Here is a 23275-nt window from a genome sequence, read left to right on the forward strand (position 1 = left end):
TGATCTGTTCAGAAGCCCTAAAACTTTGAAAGTTTCAATTATGATGTGAATAAAAAATCATACCAATCATGATTAATTAACTAATAATCAGAGAATCTGGATGATTACAAGTCCATGTCAAGAAAGGTTGTGTGTGTCTGTGAGTATGGGAGTGGCCTGTCAGGTGTGGGTGTGACTCCGTTACCACTGTCCAAATGTCCAAGCCTGTAAGATTGCATGAAGTTGTCAGGGGCATTTCAAAAAGGTATAATGTGCTTGTGTCAAAGGCCAAATGAGGTATAAATAAAGCCCAGCTAACACCACAAACTAAACTTATAGCAGGCTAGTTGATTTCATCTTGGAGTGGGTTCGTTCTGGGAAAGGTAACCACTTATTTATTATTATATAAAAAAGTCAGATCTTTTTAATGCTTTTTTTTCCTAAATCATCTTTCTCAATGTGTGTGTGTGTGTGTTGTCTGCCTGTGTGTGTGTGTATGATTTGAAAATAGATGTGTTTTAATTTAAATGGATATGATTGTGATTTATAACCAGCTTTTCTTTTCACTATTAGAAGTTCTGGGGGAAATGTAATTGATCTTTTCATTTATTATTTAGTATAATATTTTTTACATTTTTTAAATTGTTGGATAAAACATTTCTACCCCAGATACAAACGTATGCAAACAACAACTTACAGACGCTCACACAAACAACGAGTGCATCTCATCTGCCCAGACCCGCATGCTCACACCCTCATCCCTAGTGCCTGCATTATTGTTTGCCACTTGGCCTTAAATTGTACCAATTTGTTTTTCTCGGTCACCCATGCGACTTCAATATTTCAATAATAAACCTCGAGATTTTCCACTTTGTTAACGATGGCGGACTGATTGATTTTTAGTATATGTTTTCTCAAGATGAGTGATGAGAAGTGAATCGTCCATCCCATTAGGTATCTCACTACACCTAAATGTGCAATTTTCTTGAAATATGCAGACAGATGGATTAAAAGTCATGTTACATTGTAGTACTTCTCACCCCGTCCATAACGTTTGGACTTTGTAGCATTCCCAGAAAGCATGGATTATTCAGTCATTGTTAGTTTTACACTTAAGACATGACTCTGCCGTTGTGCTGTAGAATTAGTGCATTTTGTATCTTCTATAACACATGCTATGCATTAGTTTATGCTGCATTAAGTGTACATTTTCGTGATGTACGTCATTTGCTATTTTCAATGCAGCACCAGGAGAGTTTACAGAAATCTGTAAGTACAGCTACCTTCTGATATTCATTCACTAGTTCATCAAGGGCTAATTTCTGTGCTTTTAACTTGATTTGTATTGTCTTTATAGACCTGTTATCCACAGCTGAGAACCAGGGGCCTTCATAGCATGGGCCAAGTTCAGCTAGCACGGCCAGTGTAGTGCCTAGTAAATGTATGCTGTATATATCTGCTGATTCAAATGGTAGCACATAGAGTGATTGTTTCCACTTTATCCTATTAAAGCCCACTGGCTGATGGAGAATGATAAAGTAGAATTTACAGTCCCAATTCATACATGATTTGGTTTTACCTTCCAACATACAGGGCCTTCGGAAAGTATTTAGACCCCTTGACATTTTCCACATTTTGTTATGTTACAGCCTTATTTTGAAATGGATTAAATATGTTATTTTCCTCAGCAATGTACACATAATACCCCATGCTGACTAAGTGAAAAACAGGTTTTAGGAATTTTTCGCAAATGTATTAAAAATAAATAACAGAAATACCTTGTTCACATAAATATTCAGACCCTTTGCTATGAGACTCGAAATTGAGCTCATGTGCATCCTGTTTCTACAACTTGATTGAGGTCCAGCTGTGGTAAATTAAATTGATTGGACATGATTTGGAAAGGCACACACCTGTCTATATAAGGTCTCACAGTTGACAATGCATGTCAGAGCAAAAAACAAGCCATGAGGTCGAAGGAATTGTCTGTAGATTGCCGAGACAGGATTGTGTCAAGGCACAAATTTGGGGAGGGGTACGAAAACACTTCTGCAGCATTGAAGGTCCCCAAGAACACAGTGGCCTCCATCATTCTTAAACGGAAGAAGTTTTGAAACAACAAGACTCTCCCTAGAGCTGGCCGCCCAGCCAAACTGAGCAATCGGGGGGGGCCTTGGCCAGGGAAGGACCTTGGCCAGGGAGGTGACCAAAAACCTGATGGAGCTTTAGAGTTCCTCTGTGGAGATGGGAGAACTTTCCAGAAGGACAACCATCTCTGCAGAAACAAGATGCTCTGGTCTGAAGAAAAAAATAAAAATCTTTGGCCTGAGTGCCAAGTGTCACATCTGGAGGAAACCTGGCACCATCCCTTCAGTGAAGCATGGTGATGGCAGCACCCAAGATGTCTCGAGGCTGTAATCACTGGCAAAGGTGCTTCAGCAAAGTACTGAGTAAAAAAATGGAATACTTATGTAAATGTGAATATTTGTGGTTATTAATTTATATTTCTAAAAACCTGTTTTTGCTTTGTGATTATTTGTGGTAATGAATTTTATTTCTAAAAACCTGTTTTTGCTTTGTCATTAGGGGGTATTTTGTGTAGACTGAGGGATAAAAAAAATATATTTTTCAATAAGTCTGTAACGTGACCAGTGTCCAAAACACATCAAAGGCTGGTCACCAGCGAAAATGCAAAAAAGGCTGGACACAAGCAAAAACACAACGAAGGCTGGTCACTAGCCTATGTTGGTCTATGCAATTTTTTTCAGCAGAGTGATCAATGAATGTGATAACAAAACAAGCGTACAAACATATCATTTGTCCATGGAGCGCATCTTGAAATCCCAAGGGTTTGCTGGGAGCTGGCTGGCATGCTTTCCAGGATTTCCAAAGAGAAGGGTCCTGGTCTTGTTGGGAGTGAATGGGGAGCAGATTGCTGAGGCAGTCTCTCATGTCTATCCAAGGCCTTGATACCTTTGATCTCCTTCACAAACAAACAAGCTTTTAAACTAGTTGGCGCTGCTGGGCAATATCTCCCCGCTTGCTTTATTTTTCTGTCTGCCTGGTAGAAATGCTGATCCTGAGTAAACTGCTCCAACATGAATAGTTATGCACAAAATGTAGTTTACGAAGGTTCAATCAGGAAGGCTGGTCTGAATGCTCATTTAACTTCTTCCAGCAAGCATAACATAACTCACTTTGTTTCCTGTTCTACGGGCATAGTGGGAATGAATAACAACGTTTCATCAGCATAGCATCTTGTTTCTTCTCCTCTTTCCTATGAGCCATGTGCGGAATGTCATTCACCTATTTACCTTATAGCCTGTAAGCGCGGCACAGTAATGCATTTTCCTCATGCTTGCTGTTAAGCTCTGGGCTCACTCTTGCAATGATCACCTTCCCTCTCTCTCAACCAATGGGCGTAAATCTTAGGATGCATTTATACGTCAACTTACCCTCGTTCTCCACTTGCTGTTTTACAGTAAGTTTTTGACAACCATCCAACTCCCCACCACCACCAGCTATTTATAACCTTAAGGCCTGTCATTGGAACTTTTTTACTCTCAGAGGTGGGGGGGGGGGGGGGGGGGGGCAGGAGCCCCGCAGATGGCTACCTGCCATTACATCATCTGGCTCCGAGGATCTTCCCTCGGAGACGAGGCCATTCCCTGAGCTATTTAATAAAATGTCATATTTCATTCTGGTCTTTGTTGTTCGTTCAGCTAAGCCTGTACTCGTTTCGAAGTGTACGGCAAGGAGTTGTGGGTAGGAATATCGACGCCCACCATCTTCTGAACGACATTCAGAAGCTGAAAAGCGCTATGAAAACCTAGGAAGTAAAGGTGATCAGTGCCCTCGGTGCAATAGGCTATAGAAACCGGACATGAGATTGAAATGAAGACAATCTGATTGTTATCTCCCGTATAGGCTATGGCTTATACCTCAACCATGTATCGTAAGACAGCCTGAGAAGTGCCCAGACCATTCACGCCTGATATTACCCCCAAAGGATTTCAGTGGGTAAAATACTGGGCTGATTCTCTTTCATGGTCTGCCCTCTCTCTCATCTGAAAAATGCGGTAAGAAGACAATCATTTAATCTGTCCAGGGATGGAATTTTCAACCTGCATTTACATAACTATGGTTAACTGTACTGTGAACTTCGACACCTTCTCACAAAGCAACTGTTATGATTATGGTGTTCACAAATCCTCATTGTCAGCCCTAGCTATGGAAACACAATTTCCCTAGTATAACACAAGGGTGTATACACTGGTGAAACAACAGTGTCACAGGTGAAAAGCAGCACTAGGGCTCTATTCAATCCATATCTCTGAAGTTTGAATAGTGCCCTTAATTTCAGGCATGGAATTCAGTCAGTGCACTCTTCCTGTCTCTGTGCCAGTTCGTCTTGTTTGCCAAGTCAACCAGCGTTTTTCCTTGCTCCTATTTTTTACCCAGTCTCTGTTTGTTTCGACCATTGCCTGTCCTGACTCTGAACCCTCCTGCCTGCCTGACCACTCTGCCTGTTCTGACTACCAGCCTGCTTATCCCCTTGTACTGTTTTGGACTCAGATCTGGTTTCTGACCCCTGCCTGACCTCGAGACTGCCTATCCTCTGGTACTGTTTGGACTCTGACCTGGTTTATGAACTCTCGCCTGTCCCCGACCTGCCTTTGCCTACTCCCTTGGTTATAATAAATATCGGAGCTCTACAATCCGCCTCCTGTGTCTGCATTTGGGTCTCGCCTTGTGCCCTTATACAAATACCATAAGTACTCTTTTGAATGTTTTGTAACGAGCTAGTGGAAAAAAATGACAGACAAATCTCTGGTCAACCGTTCTATGGTTTATTATCAATCGGATATCATTTTTATTTCCACACAAAATATATGGTTTTCATTGAAGAGTTCAGTAAACATTTTAATAGCACTACAGGGATCCAATCATTTATATTCTATACATCAGGGGTGTCAAACTCATTTTGCCCCAGGGGCTGCATTCGGTTTTCAACGAGATCCAGAGGGCCGCGCTGAAAATTGGTTATATTGCAAACATTTTTATAGTCCATCGTTTTTGGAATTTTCTAATCTTCCTGACTGTCTAGTTTTCATTTCGGTGATTATTAGCTAGCTGGACGCAGTCAAGAAACTGTATGAGTGTAGGTCCATTATAATTTCTACACAGTTTCCATTTGGTTTTAGTCATTTTAAAGTGAATTAAGTTAATTTCCCCCCTCCCCAAACAAATATTTCCACCCACGGGCCAGACTGGACTCCCTCACTGTATGTTTGACACCCCAGCTATGGACTTCACCTGCACACGTCACAATATTCTGTCAATTAAAAGGACATAACAAATAGAATGAACAATGTCAATATAATTCAGCTTAATCATATCATATTGTTAATAGCTATATTTATCACTCTATTTGTAATCACTATATTTCGGTGATTCTTAAATATTCCCGGTATTACATTCATATACATAACAATGTCAAACAAACGAATACAGTCTGCTGCAAGAATCCCTGCACAAGAGAACAACTACACCTCACAGTCCACCCCTGTTCAAATACTTCAGGAATGTATCCTTCCTTCCAACCTTCAGTAAAATATTCACATTTATGAATTGGTTGGATTGGTGGAAGTAAAAGGACGATAACCTTGCTTACACCGATCCAATCATATACAGATCTGTTAACTCAATGACGGAAGGATGCAGCTCGAAAGTACAGTTGAAGTCGGAAGTTGACATACACTTAGGTTGGAGTCATTAAAACTCGTTTTTTTTTCAACCACTCCACAAAAGTCTTGTTAACCAACTATAGTTTTGGCAAGCCGGCTAGGACATCTACTTTGTTCATGACACAAGTAATTTTTCCAACAGTTGTTTAAAGACAGATTATTTCACTTATAATTCACTGTATTACAATTCCAGTGGGTCAGAAGTTTACATACACTAAATTGACTGTGCCTTTAAACAGCTTGAAAAATTCCAGAAACTGGCCTTAGAAGCTTCTGATAGGCTAATATGCTGATAGGCTAATTGACATCATTCAAGTCAATTAGAGGTGTACATGTGGATTTATTTCAAGGCCTACCTACAAACTCAGTGCCTCTTTGCTTGACATCATAGGAAAATCAAAAGAAATCAGCCAAGACCTCAGAAAAAAAATGTAGACCTCCACAAGTCTGGTTCATCTTTGGGAGCAATTTCCAAACGCCTGAAGGTACCACGTTCATCTGTACAAACAGTAGTACCCAAGTATGAACACCATGGGACCACACAGCCATCATACCGCTCAGAAAGGAGATGCGTTCTCTCCTAGAGATTAACGTATTTTGGTGAAAAAGTGCAAATCAATCCCAGAACAACAGCAAAGGACCTTGTGAAGATGCTGGAGGAAACAGGTACAAAAGTATCTATATCCACAGTAAAACGAGTCCTATATCTACATAACCTGAAAGGCTGCTCAGCAAGGAAGAAGCCACTGCTCCAAAACTGCCATTAAAAAGCCAGACTACGGTTTGCAACTGCAAAAAGATCGTACTTTTTGGAGAAATGTCCTCTGGTCTGATGAAACAAAAATAGAACTGTTTGGCCATAATGACCATAGTTAAGTTTAGAGGAAAAATGGGGAGGCTTGCAAGCCGAAGAACACCATCCCACCGGGGGTGGAGGCATCATGTTGTGGGGGTGACTGGGGCACTTCACAAAATAGATGGCATCATGAGGCAGGAAAATGATGTGGATATATTGAAGCAACATCTAAAGACATCCATCAGGAAGTTAAAGCTTGGCCGTAAATGGGTCTTCCAAATGGAAAATGACCCCAAGCATACTTCCAAAATTGTGGCAAAATGGCTTAAGGACAACAAAGTAAAGGTATTGGAATGGCCATCACAAAGCCCTGACCTCAATCCTATAGAAAATTTGTGGGCAGAACTGAAAAAGCTTGTGCGAGCAAGGAGGCCTAAAAACCTGACTCAGTTACACCAGCCCTGTCAGGAGGAATGGGCCAAAATTCACTCAACTTATCGTGGGAAGCTTGTGGAAGGCTACCCAAAACGTTTGACCCAAGTTAAACAATTTAAAGGCAATGCTACCAAATACTAATTGAGTGTATGTAAACTTCTGACCCACTGGGAATGTGATGAAAGAAATAAAAGCTGAAATAAGTCATTCTCTCTACTATTATTCTGACATTTCACATTCTTAAAATTAAGTGGTGATCCTAACTGACTTAAGACAGGGAATTGTTACTAGGATTAAATGTCAGGAATTGTGAAAAACTGTTGTAATGTATTTGGCTAAGGTGTATGTAAACTTCCGACTTCAACTGTATTTGAAGGGGGTCATAGTATATGGTTCAGAACTTAAATAGTAAAGATCACTTCGACATCCTTCTCTTAAGCATCTTCTCTATATACAGGACACAGATGTCTGGGCCTTGAATACAACATTACATGCATCACATCAATAACCAAGTATCTGATCCTATGTTTAACACATTATTCAGATCACAAAGAGAGAGAGAGAGCGAGAGAGAGAACACACGTTATCTTGTCTAGCTATCTGTTAGTGGCACTAAAACCTATGTTCGATAACAACCGCAAAACAGAATACATCACAGTTAAGAAGACCAGGTCGCTCAAGTATCTGGCACAACATTCATAAGTACACCAAGAGAGAGATTGAGAGCGAGAGAATCAGAGGGGAGAGAAAGCAGGAGAAGAAGTATGTTGTCCCAAATGGCACCCTATTATAGGACCTGTTATATATAAAAAAAGAAAGTAGTCGGCTATGTAGGGAATAGGGTGCCATTTGGGACATGGACGAGATGTCAGTCTTGAATGGGCAGAGGAACGTGTGTTTAGACAGCGAGACATGGCATGGTGCGGTGCGCTGCGGTGTCGTTTCACTGCGGAAGTGCTTTCAGGATGGCATTCACCTCCTCCGCCACGGCTGTCAGCGCAAACTCAAACTGCTCCTGTGGAGAGAGAGAGAGCGAGAGAGAGAGAGTTGGACAGGATTGAGTGTAAAGTTACAGGACTGCCAGTGAATCCTATCTGAGAGACACTTTTTATAACTACCTCTTGTTGAACAATATATTGAAAACAATATATATACAATTTTTTTCCAAATCAAACATTTTTGATTTTCAATATTCATGTTTATAGTTTTCAATATTCATACTAAAGAAATTACTAAAATACTACTCTAATACTACTAAAATAATATTACAGAGGAAGTGGTAAAGCTTCGTATGACACCAACTTTTGCTTTGTAGCACCTACAGATGAAACATTATGGAGTCTTAAAGAAGGTCTGGGTAAGGCCAAAATGTCACAAATATTCCAACTTCAATTAAGTATTTTTTAATTATGCTTCAATATACAAATGTCAAATATATGTCAACAATCTTTCCTCCAAAGGACCCTTATATGGATAAAATACCCCAAATCATGGTCTCACTTTGTTCTAGTTGCGTGAGGAATCACCCCAATGCCTACACTTTCTCGTTCTGAACCTCTAAAGTGGGTGGAACGGGTGTGGCTTCGTGACAATGACAACAAGAGAAGCCACTCACTGATTTGACAGCTTTTAACGTACTTACACCTCAGACACCCACTAAACATCAGTTATGCGGGTGTCAGCTAGCACGGGTTAAAGCTTGATCTGAATGAATCTAGGCTTAAGTCAACTCTTCTCACAAGTGTTGATGCGTGTGTATGTGTGTGACTCACTGTGCTCCCTCAGGAGCACAACAGGACCCGATCGTTTTTCACCCTGAAGACACACTGTTTCACATTCCACTCCTCAACTCTCACTCAGGATCCAGGCGCTAAAATAAACTCACTGAGGAGAGGTAGGCATTTGCAAGAATCAGACTTCAGATGTGTCAACACAAAACCTGCCACATTGTCGCCCGGAGTAAAATACAATCTATACTGAGGAGTTCTTCACAACAAGTAATGTGAATATTTATTTTTGCCTAGGTTGTTCTTATTTGTATTTGTACTTAATAAATTACATTTAATAGCTGTAGTTAATTACAACATATTTATATTTTTTTAAATTCCACAAATCTTTAAGCCTTGGAACATATTGATTAAGCTGTCTCGGTAGGCATTATGGTGGCCTAGGAAGAGAGTTTCACATTTCACCACTGGAGGGAGTGAAACCTCTGTCTTTCCCCCACAAAGTTACAGGAGACTTGCTCTTGAGCATAGAGTCAGTATATTGTCTATTGGTATGAAAAAAAGTGTTCTTTCAACAATGTAAAATCTAACACATCTATCTAAGACCAGAACAGCTGGTCTTAGATAGATGTGTTAGATTTTACATTGTTGAAAGAACACTTTTTTTCATACCAATAGACAATATACTGATTTTACAGCTAAAAGCTGTCCTTAAAAAAAAAATGTAAATCAATTTATGCTCTTGATGAACCTGTGCTGCAACATAGTAGCATCAATAATATTGCTAGTTCTCTGCTGTAAATTGAATTTGCCCTTAGATGTTTCAGTGAAAGGCTTTTAACATTTACGTTTGCCAAAATGCAACCTTCCCTTAAAAAGCTCCAATCAGATACCTGAGTAACCGGTAAATATGATTCAGCGAAAGCTGCATTAAATACATTTCATTTACATAAATAATAACTTCAGGATGTCTCCACTAAACAACTTTGATAAACGTGATACAGCCTAATTTTGCCCCGATTGCCTTTCATTTGATATTTCCGGAGCTAAATGCAGCCGTCTTAAACGACAAAAGAAGCTTTCGCTAGATGAGCGAGCACGGTCCGTTTAAATACACACATTCTCCAGGGAACCGACCAGCTTGTAATGAGATGTTTCAAACCTCCCTCCCTCCCAGGTAAACGAGTTAGATTCTTTTAGTGAAAGGTTGAGCAACATTAACATTCAGTTATTGCCGTTTTTGTTCCATTTCCGTACTTTTTCTAACAACACTATCATTAATCGAGCAAAGAAGTTGTGGGTCAGAGTGCAGTATTTATTTCGTTTCATCACAGACAGACGCGCTTCCTAGAAAGTTTCTCACACTGGCTTTAGCTGGGGGGCCTGCCTGGGCAAGTCCAGGGGGTTGCCTAGCAACACTTGCCTCAAATCCGAGGCAATGTTTGCGCATAGCATGACAAATTCCCATGATTTGTGAATCTGTTCGGATCGAACAGCTAAAAAAATGGCTTTGAAAAACAAAAAACGATTTCAGCTAATAGGGAGAAGTATAAAAAAAAAAATGACGATATCATACTGTAGCATTGACTAATCTATAAACTATTTACATGTAAGACAAATGTGGGTACATTGGTGGACAAAATTCGGACTTGCTCAACCGTTTAAAGAAAAGAGCAATGGGAGTTAGGAGGCCTCTCTAAATTCTAGCGGCAAACAAGAATGACATGTATTTCTTTATTTGAACACGGAGTCCCATTGAGACCAAGGTCTCTTTCACAAGGGAACCCTGCATATACACATCATTTACAAAACACAATCTAATACTAATATGTGAAAAATGACAATAGGGGAGACTGGGGTTAGTTGTCTCATGGGTTGGTTGTCACAGTGCACATTACTCCCAATCCAGATGGTGCTGTGTGATAACTTTCAGATCAAAATATGTGAATTCTTTGAAAGACCTCATCCACCTGGTCACTATCAACTCCATTATAACCATATTGTTTGGCGACATTGCCACCATATAATAAATCCCAAGCTCTTTTGTGATGTTGCTATAAAGACCTCCCTTTCCTGTAAACACAAATATCTGTTTGACCGACGTATCAAAATGTGTTTGGAAAATGTGACAGTTATTTTTAATTCCACGAGAGGTACCGGATCCGGCCAAATACTGTAGGTTCCGGGAACGAAACAGTCGAAAATGGATCCTGTACCGCTTGGCTCAAATGAAGCACTGCTTATAAGGATACAAAAAAAAAAACGCTTCCTATTTCAACCTGGGTCTTTCTATTAATGTTGAAAATAATCTTGTACGATTTACTGGTGCTGAGAAGTACACGCGTGACCCAGGTCTCCTCTACATTCAAGAAAAACAATCACATTCATCAGCAAAGAGGTCCCCAATCAACATTTTGAACTGCCCGAGAGGCACCAGAACATCCGGTTGTAGGGAACTCTAGATTGTTCCATACATGGGATGCAAAGAAACTAAAAGCGGATTTACCTAACACTGAGGCGATCGTAGCGATTTCCAGTTAGCCATCCCTGAGACCGGGCATGGTAACTCATCAGTCTAAAGGTTATTAATAAAGTAAGGTATGGCAGGAGTTTTTGTAGGAGAACATGAGTTTTGGATATTGCAACAAAAAAAATGCTAAGCTTACTTCCACTTAAACTCTGAGATCTTAAACTCGGAGATCTTAAACTCTGAGGGCTGGTTTCCCAGACAGAGATTAAGCCTAGACCTGCACTAAAAAGCGATTTCAAAAGGGGTTTCTCCATTGAGCATGCTTTTAAGTTCAGAACAAGGCTTAATATGTGTTTGGGAAACCAGCCCTCAGTGTCTGTGGACATAAACTTCCTCATGTGTGATTTTGAATATGAACAGACTGAGAATCTAAAAAAAAAAAAAAAAGCTCCTCCAATTAATAAGTGGTCTTGATCATTTCAAGCAACCAATCATGTCATTGTGCGCTTACCCGTGAACTAGACGCACCTCTTTGTGAATGACATGAACTCCCCCACTTCTCCCCTCTCCCCACTCCCTCCTTCCCTCCCTCTGAGCGAGGGACCGTACCTTTGTCTGGACCATGCCGGGTCTTTGGTCTCTCAAGTGCTCCAGGGTAGCGGCAATATCAATCTCTTTAGCACCTGCAACAGACCGCACATTGGACTGAGTTCAAAGCAGCAGAGTAATCCAGCTCACATCTGTCAATCTCCTTTCTACCCGGCTCCCTTTGGGTAGGCATGGCGATTGAAAATTATTACATTCATCCCTCGAAAGACTTGGAAAGGAGCCACTGACTGTTTTCACTAGAATAATATATGCATGGGGATATTTCTGGGGCAGGGAATATTGTACAATCAATGATGCAATCAAAGAAACTGTGCCCTGCTTGAATAAGAACCATGCATTGTAGTAGCAGGCATAAAATTGCACTATGCCCAACTGTGATTCAGAAGCTTGCATTCTGATGTCTGAGATAATCGGAAATGAATGGAAAATCAAGCCAATTTGCTATACCTCGTATGATGTGGGAAATATGAGAGATGTGTTAGATTTGATATAGTTGACCTTCACCATACAATAAATGTTTTTGTGTCATTTGAAAATTCAGCAAGTTATGTGAGCTGAGTATCTGTAATAGACTCAATAATGCCAACGTGCAATAAACTCTCATTTGAAATCTCCTTTCACCTTTAGCTTGAATAACTTCAACAACCAGACTATTGTGGGAGTCTCTAATAAATGGCGAGTTGGAGGGGACCATGAGGGCTCATTTGAGATTCACTCCCAAAAAAAGAAATAGAGGGAGAGAAAGCCCAGAGCCCTTAAAGACGTTTTGAAAGGGGGAGAGAGGGAAGGGGCCGGTTAATTCAGCTGGACTCCCAGCTCAAAGTGATCCAATACAACTTTCATGTTTTAGAAGTGTTGGAATCTCAAGTTTAAGAGGGGAGAAAATTCTCCAACAATAAAAGGCTTCGGAGTGAAATTATTCTTGTGTACAATTCACTCTGGAGGAGAGAAGAAGATGAAGAAGAGAAGGAGGAAGAAGAAGAATAAGGCGAAAGAGGGATTTTATGTCTGGGCCCCCCGGGCTTTTCATTCTGTTTGGGAACACAAGGCCTCACACTTCTCAAGACCAGATGAGCCTCACACCAAACAAAGAGGGATAGGCCGCTCATGGTCTGGGTTGCTCATTGCTCAACATAACAAAAACGTGTGGGTCTGGTCCCAGGCCCAGTCACAATCACATCCACTAGCTAAAGCCACAGCCACAGCCCAAACCCAAACCCTAGCCCCACACCCCATCGCAAACCTCTAGCCTGAACCCCAGAACAGGGATGTGTGTGACAGCCTGAGAAAGACCTCCATCCAGCAGGACCATGCTACCCTGACTCTGCCCTTTGATTTCCCCCATTAAGACCAAAGCTATAGAGCAAGGGTCCAAAGACACAGAGAAGCAGGAGGTTAGGGTCAGGGCCAGATGTACGGATGACCTGCTCTGATAGGGGTGGGAGGCCAGGGTCAGATGTACGGATTACCTGCTCTGATAGGGGTGGGAGGCCAGAGGGCATAGGGGGACATCTATTGTATCCACTGCTGGAGTTATTTCTCATTATGCAATACAGAGGCTGGTGTTGTATAGTAAATCAAATCAAATCAAATTGTATGTCACATGCGCCAACTACAACGGGTGTAGACTTTACCATGAAATGTTTGCTCTACGAGCCCTTCCCAACGATTCAGAGTAAAAAATAATAATACAATTTTTATATATATATACTGTATGCCTTCATGTAAATATCTACCTCAAATACCTCGTACCCCTGCACATTGATCTGGTACTCCCTGTATATAGCTCCCTTCTATATATATATATAGCTCCCTTATATATATATATGTGTATGTGTATTTGGGTTGTGTCGGTATGCGTGTGTGTGTGTTATGTGTGTGTGTGTGTGTGTACGTATGTAGTGTTTGTGAATGTGTGTGAGAGAGTCAGTGTAGTGTGTGTGTGTGTGTGAGTGTGTGTGTGTATATAGTGTGCATATATAGTCTTGTGAGTGTGCATAGATTGGGTCAGTGCAGATAGTCCGGGTAACCATTTAATTCAATATTTAGCAGTCTTATGGCTATTTAGTAATCTCATGGCTCAGGGGTCAAAGTGGTCTCGGAGCCCGTTGGTTCGAGAGCCGATGCTTCGGTACCGTTTTCTGGACGGTAGCAGAGTGAACAGTCTATGACTAGGGTGGCTGGAATTTTTGGCCATTTTTTGGGGCCTTCCTCTGACACCGCCTGATATCGAGGTCCTGGATGGCAGGGAGCTCAGCCCGGTGACGTACTGGGCTGTCCGCACCACCCTCTGTAGCGCTTCACCACCCTCTGTAGCGCATTTGCCATACCAAGTTGTGATGCAGCCAGTCAAGATGCTCTCGATGGTACAGCTGTAGAACTTGAGAACTTTGAGAATTTGAGGGCCCATGCCAAATCTTTTCAGCCCCTTGAGGGGGAAGGAACTTGAAGCTCTCAACCCTCTCCACAACAACCCTGTTGATGTGGACGGGGGCGTGCTCTCCCCTCTTTCTCCTATCGTCCACTAACAGTTTCTTGGTCTTGAGGGAGAGGTTGATGTCTCTCATGTCCTGACACCACACCACAAGTCTCTGACCTTCTCCCTGTAGGGAGGTGAGGGAGGTGTTCAGTCCCAGGGACCCTAGCTTGGTGATTTGCTTGGAGGGGACTATGGTATTGAACGCTGATCTATGAACAGCATTCTCACATAGTTATTTCCCCTCTTGTCCAGGTGGGAAGGGCAGTGTGAAGTGCAATTGAGATTGCATCATCTTTGGATCTGTTGGGGCGGTATGCAAATTGTGGGTCCAGGGTGTCTGGGATGATGGTGTTGATGTGTGTCATAACCAGCCTTTCAAAGCATTTCATAATTACAGACATAAGTGCTATAGGGCGATAGTCATTAATGCAGGTTACCTTGAAGTTCCTGGGAACAGGTATAATGGTGGTCAACTTGAAACATGTTCGAGATTACAGACTGGGACAAGGAGAGATTGAAAATGTCCGTGAAGACACTTGCCAGCTGGTCTGCGCATGCTTTGAGAATGCACCCTGGTATTCCGTCTGGCTCAGCGGGCTTGCGAGTGTTAACCTGTTTAAAAGTTTTACTCACATCAGCCATGAAGAGCGAGATCACACAGTCATCCGGAACAACAGGAGCTTTCATGCAAGACTCAGTGTTGTATTCCTTGAATTGAGCATAAAAGGCATTTAGCTCGTTTGGGAGTTCTGCATCATTGGGCATCCCACGGCTGGGTTTCCCTTTGTAACCCGCAAGCCATGCCACATATGAAGTGCTTCAGAGCCGGTGTAATAGGATTCCACCTTCCTCTCATATTGTCCTTTTGCATGTTTGATGTCTCGTCGGAGGTCGTACCGGTCATACTATATGAGCATAATATTCTGAAAACATACTCAAAGGTGGTTGTGTGATATGCATGTCAATTAATATATCAATATTTGCATCTTGTGAGAAGCCAAATTAAGATGGAATATATACTGTATAATTATGATAAATTAACTTGCCCTTTACAGGGGAATGAATTTGACATTGAAGATCGTTGAAAAAAAAAACAGTTGAAAAATGACTCTTTTTTTAAAAGAAATTTCAAAGAAATAAATATGTACAAAAACACAATCATGGTCTTAAGGCCAAGGAGTGTTGTTTTTTGGTGAATGTTTATGATAATTAATTTCAGTTATGAGTAGCCATGCTATTGCTCTCTCCCTCTTATCACTGTCTTTCTCTCTCCCTTACCCTCTCTCTCTCTCTCTCTCTCCCTCTCTTCTCCTTTCTGGAGATCCCTCCCGAGAGTTTTCAGCAGAGGCCTCACTCAGTCACCCTCTAATGCGTCCCAAGACCTTCGGGCTGAAAATGGAGGCGTTTCACCGTTGCCGTGGCAACGTCTCCACACAAGCAGAAAAGAGTGCGAGGCGGAGAGGCCCATCGACTCCTACCTTTAGCCATCCTATTGAGGACCATGTCAATCAGGATGTACGTTCCGCTTCTGCCAGCTCCGTCACTGCAAAGCAACCAGAGAGAAGAAGATGCTCATTAGTGAATGCAGAAAAAGGACACAGAGCGGATCCCTCAAATACAACAGTAGTGTTTGCCTCTTACATGAAATGAAATAGCTCATTTAGAATGTCTTGCATTATTGCTGTAGAGTCTGAGGAAATACAAATGATGAGGAGAGCATTTCAAAAGATATATTACATAGCTTACTGTACAGTATATGTACATGCGGGTACAAATGAGTTGTGTATGGTAAATAGCAGTTATTTACCATACATTACCCACAGTTATTTACCATAATTACCCATTTGATGATGATATTAAATTGAAGAACATAAGATATTAATAAAAGCTGTAATAACCGTTGCGTACAAAGTTGTCATCATTATAAAAATATAAACATATTTACTTGCAGTGTTTAGATTTTTAAGAACAAATAATACAAAACATGCACTAGTGTGTGTGTGTGTGTGTGTGTGTGTGTGTGTGTGTGTGTGTGTGTGTGTGTGTGTGTGTGTGTGTGTGTGTGTGTGTGTGTGTGTGTGTGTGTGCAAGAATGTGTGTCTTTGTGTGTACACCTACATGTGTGTGTGTGGTCCAAATACTTCTATAGAAAGGACTGGTTTGGAACTGGCGTTATGAGGGACAAAAGCTTTCAAAAGCAGCAGCAGCGTGAACGTGTAGCAGACAGGCACCTCAGGAGCAGAGGAGAGGCGGAGAGGCCAGAGGCCATTAGCAGAGCAGCTTTGGGGAGCCTGCTTTGCTATTCCACCAGAGATAGGCACATAAAAAGCCTCTCTTTGTGCCTGCCGGGCATTCAATCTGTCTGCATGTTAATTGCAAACAAGGCGTTCACTATCTCTCTAATAAAGGCAAAGCCAATGAAACGGGAGAGACCGCGAGAGCGTTGTGAGGCGAGGAGCGCCACTGTTTATTTAATCCACTGTTTCTCATATAGAGACCAGGCAGAGACCTCTATGGCCAGAGACAGACAGACAGACAGACAGACAGACAGACAGACAGACAGACAGACAGACAGACACAGACAGACAGACAGACAGACAACTCTTTGTGCATGACTGAACACGATTAAAGATATGGAGGCAGTTACCTGCTAAGAAATAACGAGTGAAGCTTCACTAACTAAACAAAACGAAAAATATATATATACACATTTGTATGGTCAGTGAATATGATCCAAAAAATAAAAACATCAATATTTTATGTAACTCTGTGTCTAACTGTGTCTTCCTATACCTTCTTATGTATTTCTTTGGACAGCGAAGCTAAAACATTTGATCCATACTAAAACATGATCCATACTAAAACATGATCCATACTAAAACATGATCCATACTCCAGCACTTTGGATTTGAAATCAATTGCTTCATATGAGGCCACAGTACAGAATGTCACCTTTTATTTCAGGGTATTTTCATGCATTTCTGTTTCACAGTTTATACATGAGAGCCCTTTATGTATCTAGTCCCCCTATTTGAAGGGCAGGTTGACAGTTATTGGGATGAATCTTGTCTTGGAGGCAGAGCGATTTCCCGCTAGATGGGCCAGTTGCAAAGTCAAAATTGCCTATATATTGTAACAATTCATGTTGTTTTTGGTCTTAATTTAAGGTTAGGGTTAGGCATAAGGTTAGCAGTATTGTTAAGGTTAGGGTTAAGGTCAGGGTTAGGTTTAAAATCAAATTGTATTACTTTGTGGCCTTGCCAGCTAGTGACTACGCTGCAGAGCTGTCTCCTGTACATGAGTCATCCCAATCAATGCCAACCTGCATTTGAAGATGTCATAAGTATTTAGGAAAATTCACTTTTACTGTATGTGTAATAGAATTGTCAAAAGTTCAGTATTTGGTCCCATATTCCTAGTATGCAATGACTACATCAAGCTTGTGACTCTACAAATGTCATCATAAATGATTTGTGAATAATGATGAGTGAGAAAGTTACAGAGGCACAAAGACCATACCCCACAAGACATGCTACCCTCTCACCATTCCCAATAACAGGGGAGGTTACCATTTTCTTTGGGGGGGGGGGGATATGATATTTATGCCTCTGTAACTTTCACACTCATCATTATTCACAATGCGTTCACGATTATCTGTAATCATGGTAGCATCCACATCGATGTAGGTGTTCAAAAACCTATTCTATTCTTATTTACAATAAAAGTAACAAAAGACATGATTTATTAGGCACAACATAAGCACAACCAAAACAAACCGCAATCTCACCCAACAATTTCGAAGAGTCACAAGCTTGATGTGGTCATTGCCTGCTAGTAAAATTGGACCAAATACAAAAATGTTCACTACTTTAACTAACATATAGGTGAATTAAATACACATGACACCTTCAAATATGGGGGGGGGGGGGGGGGGGGGCGAGACACATGAAGTGCTTTCATTTCTGAATGGTAAAACAGAAATGTATGACAATAGCCTCAAATAAAAGGTGACATTCTGTACTGTAGCCTCATATGAAACATTTGATCTCAAATCCAAAATGCTGAAACATAAGAGTCAAATTAAAAGTTTTCACTTCCCTGTCCAAATAAATACATAGTGGAGCGTATATTCTCAGTCTGCCATGTAATGCAGTTGACACCCATTCAGCCAGTGCATCGTTACAAGGTTATAATTATTGTAATATACTTGCCTGCAATGGACAATTATTGGACAAGACCGACCCCGGTAGCACTTGTTAACCTTTCTGTAATGAAACAGAAGAAAGTCTGCTATTAATGTCACACTTCAAAACAAGCACATGTTTTGGAGAACATCTGCTAAATTTGACTAGATCAAAGTCATATGGTATATTGTACATCACCAAATCAAATATGTGGACGACTCACAAAAAAGGGTCACATGCTGCTTACTGTATTTCAACGATCAGGAAAAATCCCGGTTGTACTTTTAAGAGGCAATAAAAAAATGATAAAACTAAAATTATGTAATTCAGTAATGTTTGAACCTTTCGAGTCCCCTTGCCAATCAAAATAATATGAGGGCAAAAGTATTCCATGTTGAACAATTGGAATGAATGAAGGGTAATTTAAAACACCATACTGTGACATGTATTTACTGCCATGATGGATGCGGTGGTAAGATGGTCGTGATCCGCAACGCATTAACCTTGCACAATTATAAATGTTACACACCACAGACACACAGTGGGAGCCAACTAGCCGTCGACACCCAGCTGTTGCCATGGAAACTACTGGCTACATCGGTCCTGTTTTTTTATATTTTTTATTAGTATTCTTTTTTTTTTTTACACTAAATGCTCAGAGGGGATTTAGACAAGAGGCTGTTTTTTTTTGTTCAAACTTCAACAACGTTTAAAAAGAAAAAAAATGTCTAACCCGATACAGGAATATTAACATTTTATATACAGTAATTGATGAAATACTAGCATTGTACGTGATATACAGTAGCATATAATTGTTGTCACCTAGCATGCATATAACATTTATAACAAACCGTATTCCATTTACTACATATTTTAAAATAAACATTTAAATGAATAACACTTTTTGAATAATGAGAAGGAGCATTTGTCTGTGAAAGAAAAACGTCATTAAAGTAAGATGAAAATAAAATGCATTTTACAGGTAATTTATCAAACAAACCAGGCATTTTGAGTAGTTTGAGAGTGAACAGAGTTATTATGCAAACCAAAAGGATGGAAAAGTGAAAGTGAGAGGAGCGGAGAGAGAGAGAGAGAGAGAGAGAAAGTGTGTGCACAGGCCTGGCTGAAGAGACACGGTTTCCAATGATCACTTTTGTGACTATGCAACTGGGCTCATATTACTAGCTGCAACATCACAAAAATGACACTGGCAACCGCTAATTTCTTAGTTGGCCAAAACCACTACATGAGTGGTGCATTGTGGGGATATGAGGGTCAAAGGTGGGATCTGAACTCTGGTCTCCTGCGCCGGGAAACCAACCTCTTAATCATTAGACCAAGAGGACATTTCCTCACGGGCTGAAGGTGACACTGATTTTGAAGTCGCAGGTAAGACTACCTTATCATGAGAGCGCAAATCCTACTCACCTCCTCTACATGAGCCCGCTACCGTAGTGAGAGAGCTGGACACCAAATGACCTCTAGTGTGATAGCAATTACCCTTTTAGCATGGTGAGCTCTCGCTAACCTGCAGAGCTTCTCCAATTAGACGGACTTACATACCAGCAAGAGAGCAAGCCCTGCCACAGCTGAGTTCTGTATTTGTTATAAAACATCAGTATGTTTAGTATTTTGACTCAGCCAATTGGGTAGCGTGAACAACCCAAAAAGTTGGGTGCTGGGATTACCCCAAACATGGGTTAATTTAACCATCAATTGGGTATTTTTTACTCTAATGCTGGGTTGACCTAGCAGCCGGGTCTTTTTTTAACGTAATCCTAAGGGTTATTTTGAGGAGGCATGTCGTATTAGGGTGTGGCTTTCAGCTAGATCTTATTGGCCACCCATGAGAGTAAATGTCTCAATAACCCAGTACCCAGCATCAATAACCCAGCAGTTTTTAAAGAAAACAACCCAACTAAGTGACCCAATGTCTGCAACCTAGCAGTCGGGTCAACCAAACAAGCCTGCATTTATTTGAGCGTAGGTACGGGCTTTCAGCACCAGTAGAGGTCACAGAGGTTTCAGATGATAGGATAAAGAACTAGTGCCTTTCTTGGACATCATGTTTTTGCACTTCAGTTTTAAATACAGCACAAATACGAGAAGAAAAAAATCACAGAAGTACAAAGCAATTCTTAACTTTTTTTTTTTCTGGTCTAAATTGTGAAGAAGGAGGATAGAGTTCCATCCACCCACACATCTGAAGGCACATATTCTTATTTGGAGTGGGATTTCCCATTCCTTTCAGGGTGTTTCCCTGGGGGCCTATTGCGGCTCTTCTGCCAGCATACATCAGATGAAGAACAAGGGAGGAGAGGTTAGACAGTCATTGGCTTCCCCTTCCATTCGCCCAGGTTTTTAGCTTGACATTTACCATTTAATTGGCTGTTTGAATTCAAAAAATGTCAAGCCATGCCATGAAGACGGTTAATTTTCTGACTTGCAATGAGCAGAGGAGAGAAAATAGCCCTACGATCAAAGAAGTAGTGCAGAAACACAAGTCTTACAGGAACAACCATATAAACCCATTCTCTACCGGAGTTAAAGAGAAAAGATCAGGAGGGCAGAACAGGTAGACAAGTGAAAGCAGGGCAACAACAAAATGAGCGTTATCATATCACAAGCTAACCCCTAAGGTTACAAAATTCTGCTTACTTTCCCCAAATTCCCCCAAATCCCGGTTGGAAGATTTCCAGAATTAGGAGGGAATAAGCAAGATATCTGGAAAAACCTGGGAAAGTTACAAGAGACACAAAGGAGCAGCCGTTGGTCAGACGGGGACAGGTGACCTACCTACGGAAGTCCAGCATGATCCTGGCTGAGTCAGGGATGCTGCGGTCCACCCAGGAGAGGAAGTGGAACTGCGTGACGGTGCGCGTTTCGTTGGTCTGCAGGTTCTTCAGGTAGAAACTCCTGACCAGGAAGTCCTCACACCAGATGTGTTCCGATACCAGGTTCACCTGCATAGACAAGGGAAGGGAGGTGAGAACAATAGAAATAGAATCAACAGAACAGGCTTAAAACCTCTGGCCATGGCAATTTGACAAGTAAACTCATGGGTACACCCATTATGGCACTATTGACTTGAATAGAGATGTCTCTTCTAGTGATTCTATTTCTGTGGTGAGAACGACAGTATTACCAGGTACAGGTAACTGCCAAAATAAAGGAAACACCAACATAAAGTGTTGGGCCACCATGAGCCAGAACAGCTTCAATGCACCTTGGCAAAGATTCTACAAGTGTCTGGAACTCCGTTGGAGTGATGCGACACAATTCTTCCCATCATTTGATATTTGGTGGAAACCGCTGTCTCAGGCGCCGCTCCAGAATGTCCCATAAGTGTTCAATTGGGTTGAGATCTGGTGACGGAGACTACCCTGACATATGGCTTACATTGTTTTTATACTCATCAAACCATTCAGTGACCACCCATGCACCCCATGTGCATGTTGATTTTGTCTATCCCCACCAGACACGATCATGACACCAACTATATTAATTTGGGGACAGGTCAAAACACACATGAAACATTCATGGACATTCCGCTAGATAGGTGTGGCTAGCAGTTTGTCATGGGAGATGAACATTGAGTTGTTAATTAACCCGATCATGAATATGGTCCCTTTTTTAAATGGTTCTTTGTAGAATTCTGCAACAATCGTGTGTTTCTCTATTCCGACGATTAATCCGCAGATCAAAATGGAAGCCTAGTTAGTTTTTAGTTAGTTATCTTTGATTAATATCCTCTCATTCGTCTTTCAAGCAACCATGTGGGATTGTATCCAACAAGGAGGGGACTTGCAGCTCGTGGCGTGTCTCAAATAAAACCAAGTTCTATTTTAGTGCTTGGCTACGCAGACACTCGTTCACACGTGCAAAACAGTGTGGGGGAAATTATGAAGTAACATATGTGTGTACATTTGTTTTGCACGCTCAGTGCACGCATCTTGGCCAATAAGGTTTGCATGTAAGCATGATGGGATGTTAACTGCTTAATAACTCAGGAACCACACCTGTGTGGAAGCACCTGCTTTCAATATACTTTGTGTCCCTCATTTACTGGTGTTTCTATTATTTTGGCAGTTACCTGCATATCAATTACTGTACAATAACTCTCTCTGAGTGACACCCCTGGACCAAATCAACTTCAAACAGATATGTGGAAGGACAATACCACACCATTTTGGAAAAATGAAGATGAATAATATATGAAACAAATGAAGAACACATCCTGAACAAGGATCATTGTTTTACCTCATAAACATGGTAGACATTGAAGCCCTCGTCCGGCCAGTACTGTTGACACTGTTTGACTCCATTTTCCGACAGGGGCGTCAGCATGACGATGACCACACAGCCATTCTCCCACACCATCTGAAGACACAAGGGAACATAGGAGGGCTCAAATCTAGTCCTATTAACAACGGCAGGGCACTCATGAAGGATGAGTCAATGCAGCATGAGTTAATACAGGAGGAGTCAATACAGCTGGAGCTAATACAGTAGGAGTTAATACAGTAGGTGGTAATACACTATGAGTCGATACAGTATGAGTTAATACAGCAGGAGTCAATACACTATGAGTCAATAGAGTAGGAGTCAATACACTATGAGTCACTACAGTATGAGTTAATACAGCAGGAGTCAATACACTATGAGTCAATAGAGTAGGAGTTAATATAGTAGGAGTCAATACACAATGAGTCAATAGAGTAGGAGTCAATACACTATGAGTCCATACAGTATGAGTTAATACAGCAGGAGTCAATACACCATGAGTCAATAGAGTAGGAGTCAATACACTATGAGTCAATACAGTATGAGTTAATACAGTGGGAGTCAA

General features: G+C 41.2%; 1 protein-coding gene across 5 annotated transcripts in view; it reads right to left on the reverse strand.

Moving 5' to 3' along the window:
* Window positions 1-4810: 4810 nt before the first annotated feature.
* The window catches only part of ptprn2 (protein tyrosine phosphatase receptor type N2), a 266847-nt gene continuing 248382 nt past the window's right edge, over window positions 4811-23275 (reverse strand). For all 5 annotated transcript variants that reach the window (XM_090199919.1, XM_090199918.1, XM_021563054.3 and 2 more), the window contains 6 exons: window positions 22687-22806; window positions 21223-21389; window positions 18454-18507; window positions 15721-15785; window positions 11764-11837; window positions 4811-7972 (listed from right to left, as the gene is read on the reverse strand). In XM_090199919.1, coding sequence (XP_090056045.1) covers window positions 7901-7972; window positions 11764-11837; window positions 15721-15785; window positions 18454-18507; window positions 21223-21389; window positions 22687-22806 — 552 coding nt within the window. In that variant the 3' untranslated portion in view covers window positions 4811-7900. The remainder of the gene's footprint in view (window positions 7973-11763; window positions 11838-15720; window positions 15786-18453; window positions 18508-21222; window positions 21390-22686; window positions 22807-23275) is intronic.

Source organism: Oncorhynchus mykiss, chromosome 15 (assembly GCF_057628025.1).
Source record: "Oncorhynchus mykiss isolate SJ-2025 chromosome 15, ASM5762802v1, whole genome shotgun sequence".
In the NCBI taxonomy this organism is placed as follows: domain Eukaryota; kingdom Metazoa; phylum Chordata; class Actinopteri; order Salmoniformes; family Salmonidae; genus Oncorhynchus; species Oncorhynchus mykiss.